Genomic DNA, 20,157 nt, shown 5'->3' on the forward strand with positions numbered 1-20,157 from the left:
TAGCGCTTTCAAACACCAATATCTTAAGCCTATGTCTCCTACTTGTTTTCTTTCTTCACGAGTTCCATTTTAGTTCCAAATATTATTGAATAACTTTACGTGGTTATTGAATGGCCTAAAATATAATGATTTCGTTGTTACCTTGTTAGTGGAAACTTGGAAAGTGATTTATTCTCCTTAATATGATAATGATTTAATGTAGTCCAGATGGTTACAATTGTCCAATATCAAAGTAGTTGATGAGCTTTAGACATAACATGATATAATTAGTAGTATCCTATTTATTAAAAAAATCATCAATAAATTTATAATTTCATTATTATTTGATTCTAAAATAAGATTAGTATAAAAATACATATTATAATTATTTGACTATAACATAACTATAAACAATATGTTATGATTCATACTGTTACTGTTTTACTATTGCTATAATAACATTATATTGTAATATTAGAGTCAAACATTAAACTATAAATAAAATATATTTATAATGAACATTACCTAAAATTAAGGAATCATAAATAATTCAAACAAAATATAAATAAAATATGTGTTATAATGCATATAACTTTTTATATCTTATGATTGTTTTTAATAGAATATAGGTAGAAGAATGAATTGATCACAATTAAATCAAATCAAAGATATTATTTTTCAGTAATTTTAATACAAATAAGAATATTATTATCTTCATTTTAGATTGAGGTTGATTATTTTTTTATAATATGGATTTAATGTTTTAATATTTTGAATTCCTATAATCATAAATAATGATTAAAATTAATTTTATTATCAATAATTTTAGCCAATATTATGCTTATTTTTTACGCATTGCATAGGTAAGCATATCCCTTATATTTTTAAATATGTATTCTCATATTTTTTTAAATTTTATAATTACATCCTTATGCATTATATGAAACCCGTGTAATAGATTTTTCAACGGTTTCTAAAAATAAAATTGTCAAAATTAATTCAACTAAAAAATAAGATATAATTTGAAAAATCCAACAATGTAGGAAATAAAGATATAGGTATATATATTGATTAAGGAAAAACAAATTTATAATTTTGTACAATTATTGTTATATAATGGTCAATGGTATATTATGATTCATCCCCTATATACAAATCATAATTGTACATATTGCTTGCAAACTAATCGTATAGATTTATTTATTTGATGAGTATAAAATTAATTATTATATTTAAAAATTTAATTTAATTATTAATTGTCAATAATTCTATTTTTTATCTTGTACCAAAAAAATTGAACTATTCTAGTTCTTTATGACATAAAAAATAGAATTATTTAAATGTCTCTTTAGTAAATACAATTGTAACTATGTATTAAGTTTCCATTGTTAAAGTAATTGTATAATATGCTCAATAAATCACATACATTAAGGAATTAATGTGTTATATCACCATCTTAATATATTTTACCATTTAACTTGATTGATTAATTATGTATAATATCATTTTTGTAAGTGCTCTAAAAAATTTAAATTTTTCTATTTCTTTATGCCATTAAAAATAGAATTATTTAATTATTTCTTAATCAATATAATTATAGTTGTGCATTAAATTTTCAATTTTAAAGTAATTGCGTAATATGCTCAATTAATTACACATGTTATGATATTCAATGAATCAAGACAAATTATAGCTTAATAAATATTACTCAATTAATATTCCATAAATTTATTAATTATAATTTGACAAATTTAAATTCCATTTTTATAACTCTTCCATAAATTCAAACAAAATAGAATGTAAAGTGAATTAAATATTAACATTCCATAAATTTATTATTTATAATTCTGCAAATTTATATTCATAATGAGCATTGCTTGAAATTAGGGAATCATAAATAATTTAATAAAAATATAAATCAATTGATTATCATAACCAAATCAAATTGCTTTAATATTTTGATTGTTACATCCTTTTAAAGATTAAAGAGAAATTCAATCAAAAAACACAATCAAAAATCAAATCACAAAATTAATTGTGGGGAACCATTGTTTAATTTTTCGATAACGGAATAAAAGACACTCAAAGACAATCATGCCTAATAATTTCAGATTCTAAAGTGTAACTATCAATTGATTAATTGCGTATTATGTCATTTTTGTAACTGATCCATAAATCCAATAATGTAGGAAATAAACACATAAATATTGATTAAGGGAAAACACATTTATAAATATTGTCCTATAATGGTCAATGATATATATGATTCATCCGCTATATATGAATCATAATTTTACAGATTGCTTGTCAACTAACATATACATTTATTTATTTAATGAATATAAAATTAATTATTATATTTAAAAATTTAATTTAATTAATTAATTGTCAATAATTCTATTTTTTTTATCTGAACCAAAAAATTTGAACTATTCTAGTTCTTTACAACATAAAAAACAGAATTATTTAAATGTTTCGTTACTAAATACAATTGTAACTATGAATTAAGTTTCCAATGTTAAAGTAATTGTGTAATATGCTCAATAAATCACATAAATTATGGAATTATTGTGTTATATCACTATCTTAATATATTTTACCGTTTAACTTGATTGATTAATTGTGCATAATGTCATTTTTGTAACTGCTCCAAAAAATTGATTTTTTCTATTTCTTTATGCCATTAAAAATAGAATTATTTAATTATTTCTTCATCAATATAATTATAGTTGTGCATTAAGTTTCCAATTTTAAAGTAACTACGTAATATGCTCAATTAATTACGCATGTTATGATATTCAATGAATCAAGACAAATTATAGCTTAATAGATATTACTTAATTAATATTCCATAAATTATTAATTATAATTCGACAAATTTATATTCCATTTTTGTAACTCGTCCATAAATTCAAACAAAAGAGAATATAAAGTGAATTAAATATTAACATTCCATAAATTTATTATTTATAATTCTGCAAATTTATATTCATAATGAGCATTGCTTGAAATTAGGGAATCATAAATAATTTAATCAAAATATAAATCAATTGATTATCACAACCAAATCAAATTGCTTTAATATTTTGATTGTTACATCCTATTAAAGATTAAAGAGAAATTCAATCCAAAAACACAACGAAAAATCAAATCACAAAACTAATTGCGGGGAACCATTGTTTAATTTTTCGATAACGGAATAAAAAGCATTCAAAGTCAATCATGCCTAATAATTTTAGATTCTAAAGTGTAACTACCAATTTATTAAATATGTATAATGTCATTTTTGTAAGTGTTGGAAATTTTTTGAACTTTTCTGAACTTAAACAAATTATTGATAATGATGTAAAACATTAAGAAGTGAGTATTACTCAATTAATATTCCGCAAATTTACTAGTTATAATTCTACGAATTTATATTCTATTTTTGTAACTCATCTATAAATTCAAACAAAATAGAATAAATGGAATTAGACATAAATATATTCCAGAAATTTATCATATACAATTCTGCAAATTTATATCCATAATTAGGATTGCCTAAAATTAGGGAATCATAAATAATTTCATTAAAATATAAATCAAACGAATTGATTATCACAATCAAATCAAATTGATTTAATATTTAGACTGAATATACATGTTCAACAATTAACATGACAAATTATTTATGATGAGAAGAAAAATGATTAAAGATTATTCTTACCAATATATGGTTGACACATTCAGATACTAAAAAAAATAACTTTGAATGAAAAATGACAAACACATAATAAAATTAAAGACACTATTCTTACTCAGATAGTGAATATAACCTCTAATCGTTGTATTCGAGTATGTGATGTTTCTCTTCTGCAAATGGCGAAATAAAAAACATCACCAATTCGTATTTTATGCTTTAGAAAAATATTAACACATGGAAAAATATTTTAACAAACGTCATGTGAGGAAAATGAAGTTTTTTGTAGAAGGCAAAAAAATATTATCTAGTGATACCTTGTTGGTATAAGTGAGTGCAAAGTTGAAAAAGTTGAAATTTTTAACTCTAGGGATAAAGAATATTGTGAGTAAAATAATGTACATGTATAAAGTGATATAATAAACCAATTATGTCTACCAACAAAGAAAAAATAAGAAGGACATAAAATCATACCTCTGAGTTGGTTTGACAATTGAAAATCATAAATTTGTTTAACAGAAACTGGAAAAAAAAATGAGAATTAGTTATGAGAAACATAGTTAAGACAAATATATTCTTACAACTATTACATATACTATTAAGTAGTAAGTACCAATATGTTGATATTTACAAATATAATGCACAAATTTAGTTATGAGAATGATGAAGTAAAAATAAAATAAAAAGGTAAAATCATACCTGAGTTGGTGAAGATGATAGATTTGTGGAACAAAAATTGGAAAAAAATAGTTATGAGAATGATGAAGTAAAAATAAAAAGACCAAATATCATATTTATGAGTTGTTTTAACATTTGAAAAGGAAGAAGTAAAAAATGAAAAGAATAGAAAATGATATGTTTGAGTTGATTTAGATTGAGGAAGAAGATTTATTGAACAAAATTTGGAAAAAATGAGAAATAGTGTGTAATTTGAGTAGAGAGAATGTGAAGAAGAAGACTACTTTTCAGAATTTGAAAGTCATTTGTCAAATATATCCAAAGGAAAAGTGTCTACTTTAGGAATTTCAACAATTCATCAATTTTACAAAAAAAACTCTTTACTTTGTACACTTGTCACAAATGAATAATGAATAACTTTGTAATTACAACAATCCTTCAAATTGACAAAAATAACCTTTGTTTTGTACATTTGTCACAAATGTAGAGTGTCTACTTTAGTATTTTCAATAGTCATTTCTTTTCTTATATAGATAGTAGATTCCACCTATTTTTATAGGGATCTACTTAATTAAAGAGTAAGTTTTTTAAACTTACTCAACATTCTAGCCATCAATTTTATGGAAATCTAATGTTCTGAATTAGTGAATAAATTTAAACCATTAGATGTCCATAGAATTAATGGCTAGAATGAAAAGTAAGTTTAAAAAACTTACTTAAATGAATCCCCACTTTTTTTTCGTGAGTTTATATGTGCTTATATTTGATTAGTGAATTTTAAATAAGTACTGAATTGAACAATGATAATATATGTTAAAGGATAATGAAACATTTTTTTGTTCTAACATATGTGCTAATGTAGATTTTAACTTATAAATGGTAAATTCTAATCCACATAAATTTTATAAATACAACCATTCCTAATGTAAATTTAATGTTTTAAAATTAAAATTTATTTCGATGGAGTTGGAGAGCTCGTCAATAAAAAACGTGTCTCACTATATTTTCTTATGAAAAATAAAAAGAAAATAGTTCGTATAATGACATTATGAAAATTTTATATTATTAATACATTATCAATCTCATGTTCATGTTAAATAAAAATAAAATGAAACACATGAATAAAATTGTATATTGATTCATTATATAAAAACACAGAATATTGAATTCAAAAAACAAAACATATTATTGAAGCACACAAACAGAATATGATTGGAAATGGGAATGAAAATCGAAATGAGAAAGAGTGTTGAAACAGAAATGATATATCCCACAAAATTTTCCCATAAATCTTGTATACTATTGAAAAGTGACATATGTCAAATATAAAACAATTATTGTTTTGCTTTGCATATGTTATTTTTCTTACAGTATAAAAGAATTTATCGGAAAATATATCATTCTCCGTGATCAAACGAGGCGGCGGCAAAGGGTAATGCCATCACCAACTGGGAGCTGGCAAATCTCAATTCTTGAGTCATCAGCAAGATATTTGTTTAGCTCCAATATATAACCACGATAATGCTTGACATAATCCATGAGAGGTGCATCAGGTGGGGCCACAACAGATCCACCCCATAAGGTGTTATCGTACCCGATCAGCCCCCCAACCTTCACAAGCTCAATCACCCTGTGGTGGTAGTTTAAGTAGTTGTTCTTGTCAGCATCCACAAACACAAAATCAAATGATCCCTTGTTCTTTTCCTGCAGAATTAACACAATTTAATGAATCACAAACCATAGACTAGGAATTGAATACAAATGATAAAGGGAGTAATAATGTGCTAAGGTGGATGCCTTTAAGGAATTAATAAGAGGTTAAAAGTTTGAGTCCCTGTGGTAACAAATTTAAAAAATAAAAAAAATGAGAATTACAAAGTAATTTGATGGTTAAAGATAAGGACTAGAGGGAAGGAGGTTAAAAATTAGAATATCAGCTACAACAAACACTAATATAATAACATTTTCCTATTAAAAAATAAATAAATAACCAACTATGATATCTAAATTTTCATTTTTTTCGATTAAAATTAACTTGAAAAACTAAAAGTGAATTTAGAAGGAGGATTTTTTATTTACATTATATTACTAATTTTTAAATTTAAATATTTAAAGATACATAAGTAAAAAAAATACATTTTTGGGAGTAACAAAAAAATACATCTTATTATTTATTTAAATTTGGTAAAACTAAGGGTATACTAAGGTATTTCAGGATGTGTGATTGTCTCCATAAAAAATGTCGCTAAAAAAAATCGAATATTTAACATGTTTTAACCACTAGATCTACACTTGTTAGTATCTTATTATTTTTTTAAATATAAAGGTAAATATATAATGCGAAACTCAAAACAATTTCATAATTATTTAATTTTATATCGATCTTTTTTTATAAAAAATAAAACACGGATTGTGAGGTTGAATATAGTAGAATATACTAGTTAAATTATATTTTTCTATAGTTCTTTTTATTAAAAGTTAGATTAGAACTATTAAACCGTAAGAGCATATAAAAGAAATATATGAAACATAAAAGATGAAAAGAATAATAAAATTTATAATTTAAGTAGCATAAAATTATTTATTGTTCTCCGTATTAGCAGAATATAAATTACAATAAGATAGTGATACATATAGTGCACTCACATCTTTAAGCAGTTCATCGAGAAGAGGAAGAGCAGGTCCTTCTCTGAAGTCAATCTTATGTTCCACCCCAGCTTTTTGAATTATGGGCAATCCCAGTTCATAATATTCCCGGCTCACATCCATAGCCAAAATCTAATCAATTAAAACAACTTCAATTAAACATGAATCTATCATATTCCTCCAAATTAATATTGTAGTTGTTTTCTGTTTACCACAAATCCGAAAATTTGCAAGAAAATATGGTCCATGTAGTTTTTAATTATGTTGTAATCCCAATGAGGTTGTGGAGACAACTAAAACTATAATATTGAGGTCATAGTTGTTGTGGAATGCAATCTTCTAAAATAGTAAGAGAAAATATGTCTTTCAGTTTCTCATGTTTTTTCAACTTACCAATTTAATCTTTCCAAAATTAAAAGAATTTAAAATTATCCTTAAAAATTTCAAATAAGACAAAATAGTAATTTTTATGTTTCAGTTAGTCTCTATCAAGTGTTGTAAAATATGCTAAAACTTACTAATTTGACTCAAATTTCAAAGTTTTGGATCATATTTTGTTTTTTAATTTTTAAATGACTAAATTGATATCACAAAACATGAGGACTAACAATATATGAGAAGATAGATAATATTTAAAATTTCAGCAAAATAAGAACCTTTCCATCATGGGGAATAGCTAGAGCAGTGGAAAGCAGAGAGTAACCGGTGTAGACACCAATTTCGATTGTCTTCTTAGCATTGATAAGCTTAAGCAACAAGCTCAGAAATTGTCCTTCATCAGCTGGTGTGGCCATGAGGTTCCTATATTTTAAAAATCATGTAAATCAATTCAGAAAGCATTTATTGCAAATTGGCACTAATTTTATATATGAGAAAAAATGTATATACCGACAATAAAATGTTTGAATTTTATATAATGTCATTGTATTATCCGTCATTCATTTTTAATTATCATTGTTTCCTTAAAAAGTACAACAAATAAATAGTAAGACATACTCATTTATATAAATCTTTATACTAATTTGTAATAAAGTAATTACATCAACAATTCCCTGAGTTTAGTAAAATTATAATATATAATTTTTTAAACAAAAAAATGTGGCTAGTGTAATTAAGTCAAACAAAATATGATATATTGAGAAGACAAATCCAAATAGTATAAGAGTTTCATTATTTTTTATTCGTTACAAACAGCATCAATAATTCTAAGAATGATTTTAAATTAATATTGTAACTAACCAAAATAATGAATAGACATCAACTCTTATACTATTTAGATTTGTCTTCACAATATATCATATTGTGTTTGACTTAATTACACTCGTCACAATTTTTTTTTAAGAAATTACACTTATATATCTTACATGGATAATCAGTATAATATATATGTATAATTAGGGGTAGTTTTTATATGTTTTAAAAACGTTTGAGTGATTTGTTTCTGAATGTAATTTACTCTTTGTAATATTATGGTGGATGACTTTGTGCACAAGCACAATTTGTTTGAATAACTTAAAAATTGAGTAACCGAGTTCAAACCCCTTTGGATACGAAAAAGTTTGTTTTCCAAAGACATTTTCGAAGACATAATATGCATATATGTAGTTTCCTGAATTTTGTTTGGTTATCATTATCATTAATATTAATTGCATATAGTATATGTATATGGAAGAGAAATATGCTCTAATCTTGTCTCCCATATTATTCTAAATTAATAAAAATATGTCATATTAATTAATAATTTTAAATTATTATTATTATTATTATTATTTTTGACAATATCAGACATATAAATCTTTATTCGTATATATGTGCATGAAGGAAAGTAACCATGAATCGACCAATTATGTTTCATTAAAAAGAATGTCGTCTCTCTCTATATAGTTTTAGGAATTTTACTACATGCATATATAAATAATTTTATTTGTTGCAAGAAAAATTGTCAAATAATTTATAATCTTACCTAGGGTGCTTTTCTGTCATTTCACGGAGTTCTTTCAAGCTTTTGTGTTCTCTTGGAAACACACTGGTTTCAAGTATATACTGCACATGCATAAGCAAACATTAGAAAAAATTACTAGAAATAAAAAAAAATGATTATTTTAAGTGATCAAATGCAAAATTATTGAATGTACCTGGAATAGTTCATCACTCTGAAGGAGACTCTTATGAGCAAGATCTTTGTGCCCCAACTTGTTTTGTTCATTATTGGCAGCCATATCTGTATTTGGTATGCAGCTTAATTTTCTTTGCTTTAGGAGTTGGTATAGCTTTCTTCAATTTGAATAAAAGCCACAAATGCTGTGCAATTTATAGAGCAAAATTGAAGGAATCTTAGACAATTGATTTTTGTGGGATTAAATATATTTAAAGGTACAATAAGTCATTGGTTTAGTAGGATAATACCATGTTAGCTCTCCAAAATGACTAATGGTTTGATATAAGGGGCAGTCACATATTCAAAAGAGATTAGTTCCTTACCCAAGAAGTGATAAAATATTTTTGGTAGTAATAAAAATAATATCTTTGAAGGTGGCTGACAAGTCAACATGCTTTAGCTATGGGTTGGTAACTACAAGTTTCCTTTTTCTAATACCTCACCTAATATATTCCCCTTTCTTCGTCGTGCGAACCATTTACGTGTCCTTCAGCACCTTGTTTGACCTTAATTTTGGGGCTACTTTCGTCTTAAAGTGTTAGTGCCCCACCTTTATGAGTGATGGTCCGTTGTGAGAGTTGATTTTCATATGGGAAAGAAGAGAAAAAAGAATAGTAAAGAGTTATCTCCTTATCTCATCTGTATATTTGATGGCTCTAAAGTTCTTAAAAGGTAATTAAAGAAATGAAAAGATTTATCAGTTATGAAATACATTTATAAAGTGATACCGGAAGTTTCTATTTCTTCCCCTTATAAACAAACTGGCAAGTAACATATTCGACGGGTAGTTTACTAACATTTTTTTAATGGCATGTCCATTTCATTAATTCATAAAAATGTCATTTTCTTGACTTATAACCTCCTAATGATTTCCATCAACAGCTGGCTCATGCACGCAAAGAGTCCAATTAAATAGCCAACTATTGCTCCGCTTGTCCTTATAATAAACATCATTCCAGAAGGATTTTTTGTCATTTTCTTATAAAATACCTAATATTTATGTATTATTTATTGTTTTTTTTTCTTTTTTTATTTGCCATATGTTCATAAATTTTAAAAAATAAAGCTGTGAATTTTCGAATTGAATATTCATGGAAGTAAAATTGTACGAGAACAGTCAAGTATTAAAATTACTAGGTGATATCAACTATATCAATCGAATAACGATCTATTAGGTAGGGTCAATTATATGAGTTGAACGTCATCATAATAGTGTATCATGAAATTTGAATTGCTATATTATTGTTGAAAGAGTTTTCTTGCTTGGTGAGACAAGTTCTTAATTGATTTATTTAATGACAGGTCGATTATTTGCTCACCATCTCGTCCAACGTCGGTATAATGATTTCAAGAATGCTCATTTAATCAAAAACTTAGCTTTATTAATTATTAACAATCTCATATCATCTCGGCTTTGTTGGATTAATTCTAACGCCGATATAATGGTATGAATTTAGCAAATTAACACAAGTAATAATGAATGATATTTATTTTCGTTTTCTTTTATTAAATGAACTACTTCCTTATGGAAGGTTGGTAAAGAATAAATAAATAAACCAATAAATAAATGTTAGTTGTAGAATTTAGATGACAGAAAATAAATGTTAGTTGCGGAAAATAAATGACAGAAAGTAAAAGTTAGTAGTTAGATCACCCATTATGACTGTGTATTTTTCCTTTTCACAAATATATTTATGAATTAGATTGCACTTTGATTAAGGTTTCTTTCTTTGACAACAAATAAAATTTATAAGTTAACACAAGGAATTAAGTGAACTAAAGAGTTTAACCTACAACTTAGTTCATGATAATGTCGAACCACAAGTAATTGCCTAATAGAAATGTACTCATATTTGTATCTTTTATCAAAAGTAATAAAGTAACAATTAAAGTTGTTTTTATGATTTTATGAACTAAGAAACATGAAAAAGTAAAGAACTAACTATTTACAAATTCAAGAGGGTAAAATTGATTTGAAGGATGTAATTATTTCTTGCCTCAAATGATTTTGAAAACATTACAAGTTATGTGTTATACTTTCGGTTAATTCCACAAACCATTTCTAAATTCTTCATCTGGTGTCCTAGAATGATAAGATGATTTTCAAACCTTATGTAATACACTAAATAATAGTTAAGTGCCACTCGTCGGAGTAGGTTGTCACACCATACTTTAGGCTCCATTAACATCATTTAGCCTTGAACATAAGTTGCTTAAAATAGATGTTTGATGTGGCAAGTGAACTAAGTTGTAGATTAAACTCTTTAGTTCACTTGCCAACACTTTAAGAAGAAACATTTTGGATCTTTAAATCAAGTTTTAGACTTTTAGGTGATCAAGCTAAAACCGTATTAAGAACTTCATAAAGAATAAAAACTTAACCAAAAGTAATAACATGAATGTATTATATTCAAAAGATGATACAAAAGAAGAGAAGAAATAACATTACACCATAATCCAAGTCAATATGTAGGAGCATGGGCCATCTATCCAAAGATGAGATGATTTTGATTCCAAATGAGGTTACAAAATCATGTTTTTGCACCTTATTTGCCAACTCCATTCCTTTGAATTTTTATGAACTAAAAGCCTAAGAACAACCTAAGAACACTCTAAAAAGATAGAGAACCAAAATGGGAAGAAGAAGAGGAATTTACAAAGTTTTACAATATCTTTCAAGTGAGGAGGTGGGTGTGCCTTTTATAGGTAAAGTGATGGACGCTTAGCTCCCCTTTCTGGCCGCCCAGCGCCTAACCAGGCTCACCCAAGCTGGTGAGTCAACATCTTGGGCAGCTAGCTTGGATATCCTATTGTGGGCTAGGCTATATGCATGGTGACATCTCCTACTTGGTTGTTCAGAATATATGTCATGCATGAGGTCATATGCTTGGCCTTCAAGTAAAGAATAGGCTAGTTGCTTGATGAGTTGGCCAAGCTTTTTTCATGGTTAAGTCTGTCCTGGCCACCTAGCTCAAGCCTGGCCCACGCCCAACTGCTTGGTTTCTTCATGGTTGGGTTTTGTCCTGACCGCCGAACTCAAGCCTGGTCCATGCCTGGCTGATTGGTTTCTTCATGGTGAAGGAATCAACCTTTCTTCATGTCGAAGCAACCTTTGTTCCATGATTTCTTGAGTTGGTTTTAGCTGGTTATTTGGCACTTTTTGAGCAAGATTTCTTCAAGTCTAGGTAAGCTTTTGAGTGTATGCTTTTCTATGCATACCTAGCTTAGGTTTCTTCAAGGTGAAGAAAGGTACATTTCTTCAAGCCTAAGTCATCTTTTGGTGACAAGCTTTAAGCATACAACATGCCGTACTTAGCTTGTTTGTTTTGAGCTTTTCCTTTGGACTTTTGGCTTGTGATTTGGCATGCATTCTTGGATTTCTTTTAAATTAATCTATTTCCTACAAAATTCAAGGCAGACTTGGACAAGAGGTGATCAAAAATTATATTATCCCATAATACAAAATTTATCTAAAAATTGTTGAATTAAGTTGGTTTTCACAATTTTGTATAGGATAAGTGCCATAAAAAGTATGTGAAAATTAGATATTTTTGACACTTATCAATTATGAGGAAAAAATGTATGGGAAATTCAACACAATAATAAGGAAATCATCAACAGAGTATATACATCGGATAATAATTTCCACAACTTACTAGAAAAATGAGGAGCAATAAAAAATAATATAGTAACTAAGAACACACAAGGGAAACCATAATTGTAACGTGGAAAACCTCCCCAATGTGAGAAGTAAAAACTACGGGCACAAGTCAATCAATAAAGATCTACTGTGATCAAAATAGGAATGCAAGAGTGTCTCCAAAATACAGCACAAAACGTGCTCACCAATACAACATACAACAAAGCAATAAGCTTGAAAATGAGAGCACAAAGTTGTAGAGAAAACCATAAAAACAACCACTGTTTTGGCTAATTTTCTACCACCTCAGATGACTTATGTTGAATATTTTCGTACGACAAGTGAACTGTATCGTTTAAGTAACAAAGTCCGATAAATACTGGGATATCATCCTCAGAGATCAAAATGGATATATACTAATTCTTAAACAAGTGGATTGAGTATATATATACAAAATTTGAGATTTTGATAATTGTTTGATTTTGAAATAAAGTTGTAAAATTGTAAAGTTGAACTATGAAATTAAATGAGTTGGGATTGAAGTTCATCATTCTTTCCATTTGTAATCCTTAGATTCAATTCTGTATACTTGTGAAGTTACAAACTTTCATGCACATTTTCTTCAAATCATTTGTATCAATTCCTTAAGTACAAAATCCGTAGATAATTACTCAAATACCAATTCCTTGGATATTTAACTAATTATCTAGTCTTACGTTTAATGTAAAAGCAATTCATACATCATTGTCCATTCCTAGAGCAATGATGTATCAAGGAAGATAAACCAAATTTGATACCAAGTTCAACTTCCTAGTTAAAGTTGGATCTAAGATCGAGAATTCAGTAGGCAAATTAAATTCAAGCATTACGCACATGATAAATTTCCCAAAATCAAATAACTTAATACATTAAAGAATTGTATCCAGGAGTACAAAAGTTAGAAGATTACATTTGAATCCCAACACTGATGAACTAGCCACTCATCCTTGCCATTACAACACTCTTATCATGAGAAATTACAAGAAATTATGGGTCTAAAGTCGTTCCCATGACTTCTCTCCTCTTCTCCAGTGTTTCTCTCTAAATTCGCGTGGAAAAAACTTGGAAAATGGTTGGTTAACCCCCTTTTTAGTTTGTAACCGCCTTTATCTGTTCCAGCCTCTGGTCTCTTGCTCAAGCTAGAGATTCTCGCTTGAGCGAGAGAGATAAAGATTTTGCATCGTGAACAGCTCGCATGGGCGAGCTTCCCTCGCATGGGCGAGCTTCCCTCGCTTGGACGAGGGACAGGCAGAGCATCAGCCTTTTTCATCTTCAATTGTCGCTTGGACAAGGCTCCTTTGCTTGGACGAGGGGTGTTATGTTCCTAAACTCCAAACTTCTCATTTTCTCCTCTTTTTCATACTTTTTATTCTGCAATTGACATAAACATATATAAATTCCTAAACAAGATAAAATTAGACTAAGTTGTTAGGAGTTGTACACAATTTGTATTTTACTACACACAAAGTGCCCCAAATTCATATATATTTCATGCACAATTTGGCACCTATTAAACTTCCCCCAACCTAGAATCTTGCTTGTCCTCAAGCAAAGTAACCAAATTCAATTCAATTAAGCAGATCTAGTGGTTTTTCAAAAAGATGACATCCAATCATGGCAACATGCAAATTTATTCACTTTCTTTTCACAGAAACCTGTTTCATGATCAGTCATAGTCATCTAAGTTCCAAGTGATACAGAATACAGATGCAGATCAATTTAAAACATAATAGCAAGAATAACTACTCAATTCAATAAAAGGAACTCTCTCATGCTCACAGGTTAAATGTTTCACTCGCTTCTTTGTTGGATCCAAACAATTTGACTAAGCCTTTCATTTCAGTCAAGCCATGTACACAAGTTCAACCATGAATCTCAAGGACTTAACATAGGGTTGTAATGAGGCCTAACTACAAAGAAACTTGGTTTTTCTGGGATACAAAAAGGAGGTAGAACATTAGTGCATAATCATACTTCCTTCGCTTGTTCACTTTGATTTAACTTCCAAATTTCTTAACCATTTGATTCTCCTTCTTGTTCAGTGACCCTTCCTTTTGGGTCTTGCCTTTTTAGCATAATTCATACATTATTTACTTTCATTTGATTTTCTCATGCTCATCATTTACACAACTTGAAGAAGGAGATTCTTTAATTAACTTTCCAACCCAGATACATAAATCACATGCTCAATCATTGCCCAACAGTACAATTAAAAACCATATGCACTAATGATCTTCCTCCATTGGTATGAGGATTGATGTATTTCATTTCGGCTAGGGTGCATGATTTTAAAAAATAATTCAGTTTCAGCTCAAAGGGGCTACAAAGAATTGGATTCATAATTCAGGATTGGCTTTCTGGTTGTAGCTTATCTATCCTAGCCTAGGTCTTAGTCATCTCCATGCTATTCCATGCTTAATGCTAACCAAAAATCAGGCAAAGTTAATTGATGTATTCCAGCAAAGACACTCATCTGTGTTTGGGTGCACTCTTTCTCACCAAGTTTTAGGCCCTATTCCTTTTATTAAACTACTCATTATTCAACCTATTCTGTCTATGTCTGATTCAACATCCACATCCTGAAAGCAGTTAAACTCAGAACCTTAATCATTTTCAATCACAAGTTTCTTTTTTCTTAGCATGAAGACACAATTAGACTCAAACACACATCTTCATTTAACCAGGCCCAACTTTATTGAACTAAAACAGTCTTACTGACTTGATACAAACAATATTAACATACAACCTAAACATACGACCTAAACAAACAACCTAAACATACAACCTAAACAAACAACCTAAACATACAAAATATAAAACATAAACATAATTAAAACAAAAGAACCAGTTTGTTGTGTTGTTCACTCAATACTCATCGAGGCAAATAGTCTTCATCCTCTTCAGTATCATCTTCATTATCCTCGTCATTATCCTCAACAGCTCTAGAAGCTCATGCATCCACCAGAAAGGTAGGCCTGACCCCAGGCCATGGAAACCGTTCAGTAAAGTCTTTCGGGCTCATCCAAAAATGGTTACCCGGATACTGAACCTGATATGTAGAATTGAGGCCTTGTTGCTGATGCATTAGCCCTTGATGCAGAATGTCATTTTGTAGCTCCACATGCTCTATATGAACTTTGAGCTCAATAATCTGCTGCTCCAATGTCAAATTTTGAGGCTGATGCTGTGGGTGATGTTGTGGTTGTTGGGGATGATTTGTGATGATTGTACTTGCCTCGACCCTTCTTTGTTAACATCGTCCTCCTTACAGTTCTACTGCACATACTGCCTAGTTATAGGCAATTTTATATTTTAAGTTCTGTTAACTGACACTCCCTACTGAGCACAGAATGTTCTAATCAATGAGGGGAAGCCCATGGCCCCTTTCTTGCCCCGTTTCACTACAGTCTTGTAGATTTAGTTGGCAATTATTGCTGCCACGTCAATCCGCAATCCTTTCAAAATACTAAACATGAGATAACATTCAAACATGGGTAGAGATGACACGTGGGTGTTAGGGATGACATTATCTAGCAAAAATATCATGCATATTTGGGCTACTGTGGTCATATGCTTCATATAGATTCACAAGGGCTGACTGTCACTATTGGTACTGAATGACCTCCCTGGAATACAGAAAGTCATAGTTGTCTCATCATTATTGAACCCATGGGCCATGGTTAAGTTATCTTCTATCATCTATTAATACTCATCGAGATGGCCATCAATCTTCTCATAAGGTGCATTCAACAGGGCATTGATGGTGTTCCAATCATATCTGATGGTCCATCCTCGTGCCCAGGACTTGTGCTTGAAGATTTCCCCACCTTCCTCCAATGGGTATGCGTTAGCATAAAATTCTCTAACCATGTCTGAATCAAATTTATCATTAGGGGACGCTAACGGCCACCATTTTAGCCTGTCCAGGTGTCTGGTAAACAGTGGGTAGTCATTTGTTCCCAGCTGGACCCTCCTCTCTCGTACAAAGACCCAGTTGAGGAGGATGGTAAATCGCTCCTCTCTTTCATTTAAGATGAATCTGGTCTAGTCAAAGTACAATGAAGGCTGGGGAGCTAGATGGTCCTCTCATTCTCTTCGGAGGAGAGGGGTTCTTTTTAGCCACAGTCTTTTTCCTCTTGTATCACAATAAAACCACTCAAATCAATCAGTAATTAAACACAATTCAACCAGTCCCATAACAATGTCATTATACTAATCATAACCAAATCAAAGCACTTGAGTGCCAAGTTCATGAAGTACTTGGATTTCCCACTTGGAAACCCTGAGTTCCTTAGTGATAACACTCATGGCTTTACAATAACATCACAATGATTAATTAATAAGACAATGTAGCACATACAACCTCATAATCTAACCTAAATGTGTCTATAACAAGTAGAAATTTTCACAATGCACAAGTAGGAAGAATTTTGAAGAAAAAAAGGTGACGTGAAGAGCTAAGATGTACTTACAGTTGTTGGCTCATGATGCAAATATCAAGTGAATGCACGAGTGTTATGAAGAAATACGATTTAGAGCTCTTGGAGATGTTTTTTTCTCTTCTCACTCGTTTTTCTTGAAGGGGGAAATGAAGGGTTTGGCTCTTATCCCCCCTTTTAAAAACTGGTTCGTGCCCCTCTCGCTTGGGCAAGAGCTGGGCAAAGATTTTTTCTATGTCTCGCTAAAGCAATCCAGTCTTGCCTGGTGAGAATCTCAAGTATTTTTGACCTGTTTCCCTCGCTTGAGCGAGGGACTCTTGCCTGGGCAACAGCCAGGCAGTCATGATGGCTCAAAATTGGTCATTGTCTCGCTTGGGCAAAATTTATCCATTAAAATCCTAGAAATTGACCTCTGCACCGAATTTTAAATTTTATTTTCACTCACTCTGACACACATTAGGAACCTCAAACTATATGCACTAATTTATGACCTACACAAAACAATCATGGACTACAAAAGTGAAGCAAAACAAAAACATAAAAGCTGGATTGCCTTACAGGTAGCGCTTATTTAATGTCATTAGATTGACGCCTTTTCTTTCAAGCATTTGATAAGTTGATGATTGTGGTGAGCCACTCGATGTCACCATCCAAATAGGGTTTCAATCTTTGGCCATTGACTATCCAACTTCTCGGAGATGTTGGATCCTGTAGTTCAATCGCTCCATGCGATTTGACTTCCTTAACTACGAAAGGTCCTAACCATTTTGACTTTAGTTTTCTTGGAAATAATTTCATATGAGAATTGAATAGCAATACACTTTATCCTGGCCGAAAATATTTTTTACGTATTTTCCGGTCGTGGTACATTTTGACATTTTCCTTGTACAACTTGGAGGACTCATATGCAGTGAGCCTCATCTCTTCCAATTGTTGCAACTACAACTTCCTTTTATCATCTGGTGCTTTCCGATTCTTATTGAATAATTTAAGAGCCCAGAATGCCTTATGTTCAAGCTCCACCGGGAGATGACAAGATTTATCATAGACTAGTTGAGAGGGTGATAATCCAGTCGGGGCCTTGAATGTCGTCCTGTAAGCCCATAGTGCATCATCCAATCGTAGAGACCAATCATTTCTTGTTGTTGAAACTGTTTTCTTTAGGATCATTTTTATCTCTCTATTGGATACCTCCGCTTGTCCATTTGTTTGAAGATGGTAGGGTGATGCCACCTTGTGTTGGACCCCATAATGTTGAAGGGCCTTCTCCAGTTGATAACTACAAAAATGTGATCCTCCATCACTAATAAGAGCCCGAGGAGTACCAAATCAACTGAATATATTCATTTTCAGGAACTTCACTACAGTCTTGGTATCATCCCTTGATGTAGCTATTGCTTTGACCCACTTGGAAACATAATCCATAGCCACAAGTATGTAAAGTGTGAGTGTGATGGTGGAAATGGTCCCATGAAGTCTATCCTCCAACAATAAAAAACTTCAATTTCCTGAATATTGGAAAGTGGAATTTCATTTCTCTTGGAGATCTCGCCTGATCTCTAACAATTATCATATTTTTGTACATACTGGTGTGCATATTTGAACACAGAAGGATAGTAGAAGCTAGATTGGAGGACCTTGGCAGTTGTCCTCTCCCCATTAAAATGCCCTCCGTATGGCGATGTTGTGACAATGCCATAGGATGCTTTTAGTCTCTTATGTCGATACACACTTCCTCAACAATCCATCAGACCTAGTCTTAAAAAGATGAGGGTCGTCCCAAATGTACTGACGGAAGTCTCTAAAAAATTTCTCTTCTTATGCTAGTTCAATTCAACGGGAATTAACCCCTGCAACTTTAAAATTTGTCATGTCAGTAAACCACGACCTTCCTTGAATCCTGAGAAGTTTCTCATCTGGAAACTCCTCCACCACTTCAGCTTCCTTCTCTGTCACCTCTTGATTGACCAACCTTGATAGGTGATCTGCCACACAATTCTTGCTTCATTTTTTATATTTGATTACCAAGTCAAATTCCTGCAATAATAACTCTCATCACAGCAATCTCGGTTTGGAATCCGATTTGGTTAGCAGATATTTAATAACAGCATGATCAGTGAAAATTATAACATTGGATCCAATCAAGTAGGATCTAAACTTTTCCAAGGCATACACAATTGCTAGCAGTTCTTTCTCTGTTGTGGCATAGTTGATTTGTGCCTCATTTAGTAATTTGCTAGCATAATATATGGCATGGAAAACCTTAGATTTTTCCTGTCCAAGTACCACCCCAACAGCATAATCACTGGCATTACACATTAGTTCAAAATTTAAATGTCAGTCGGGGGCTACTATAACAAGAGCAAAAATCAGTTTTTGTTTCAGAGTTTCAAAATCTTTTGTACACTCAACATTAAATTGAAAAACAATATATTTTTTAAGTAGATTACTGAGTGATTTTGCAATTTTAGAAAAATCTTTAATGAAACACCTGTAAAAACGTCCATGGCCAAGGAAACTTCTGATTCCCTTAACATTGAGTGGTGGTGGGAGTTCCTTGATAACCTCAATTTTTGCTTTATCAACTTCAATACCCCGAGAAGAGATTTTGTACCCTAGGACCACTCCTTCAGTCACCATGAAGTGACACTTCTCCCAATTCAAAACCAAATTTGTTTCAACACGTCGCCTCAGCATGATGTCCAAATTTGCTAAACATACCTCAAATGATGATCAAAAGATTGAAAAGTCATCCATGAATACCTCAATACAACATTGCACCAAATCAGAAAAGATAGCTAGCATGCACCTTTGAAATGTGGCTGGTGCATTGCAAGTCTCAATGGCATATTTCTGTATACAAAGATGCAAAAGGACATGTGAAAGTCGTCTTCTCTTG

At 30.5% G+C, this 20,157-nt stretch overlaps 1 protein-coding gene across 1 annotated transcript; it reads right to left on the bottom strand.

Annotated features, from left to right (window-relative positions):
- Positions 5,665-9,279, bottom strand: LOC109330650 (caffeoyl-CoA O-methyltransferase-like). Its single transcript, XM_019564905.1, has 5 exons — positions 9,118-9,279; positions 8,946-9,025; positions 7,639-7,783; positions 6,983-7,114; positions 5,665-6,040 (listed from the first exon to the last, which is right to left on the bottom strand). Exons 1-5 carry the CDS (start codon positions 9,199-9,201, stop codon positions 5,747-5,749), a joined length of 735 nt encoding a protein of 244 aa, XP_019420450.1. The 5' UTR covers positions 9,202-9,279; the 3' UTR covers positions 5,665-5,746.

Source organism: Lupinus angustifolius, chromosome LG17 (genome assembly GCF_001865875.1).
Source record: "Lupinus angustifolius cultivar Tanjil chromosome LG17, LupAngTanjil_v1.0, whole genome shotgun sequence".
NCBI lineage: Eukaryota > Viridiplantae > Streptophyta > Magnoliopsida > Fabales > Fabaceae > Lupinus > Lupinus angustifolius.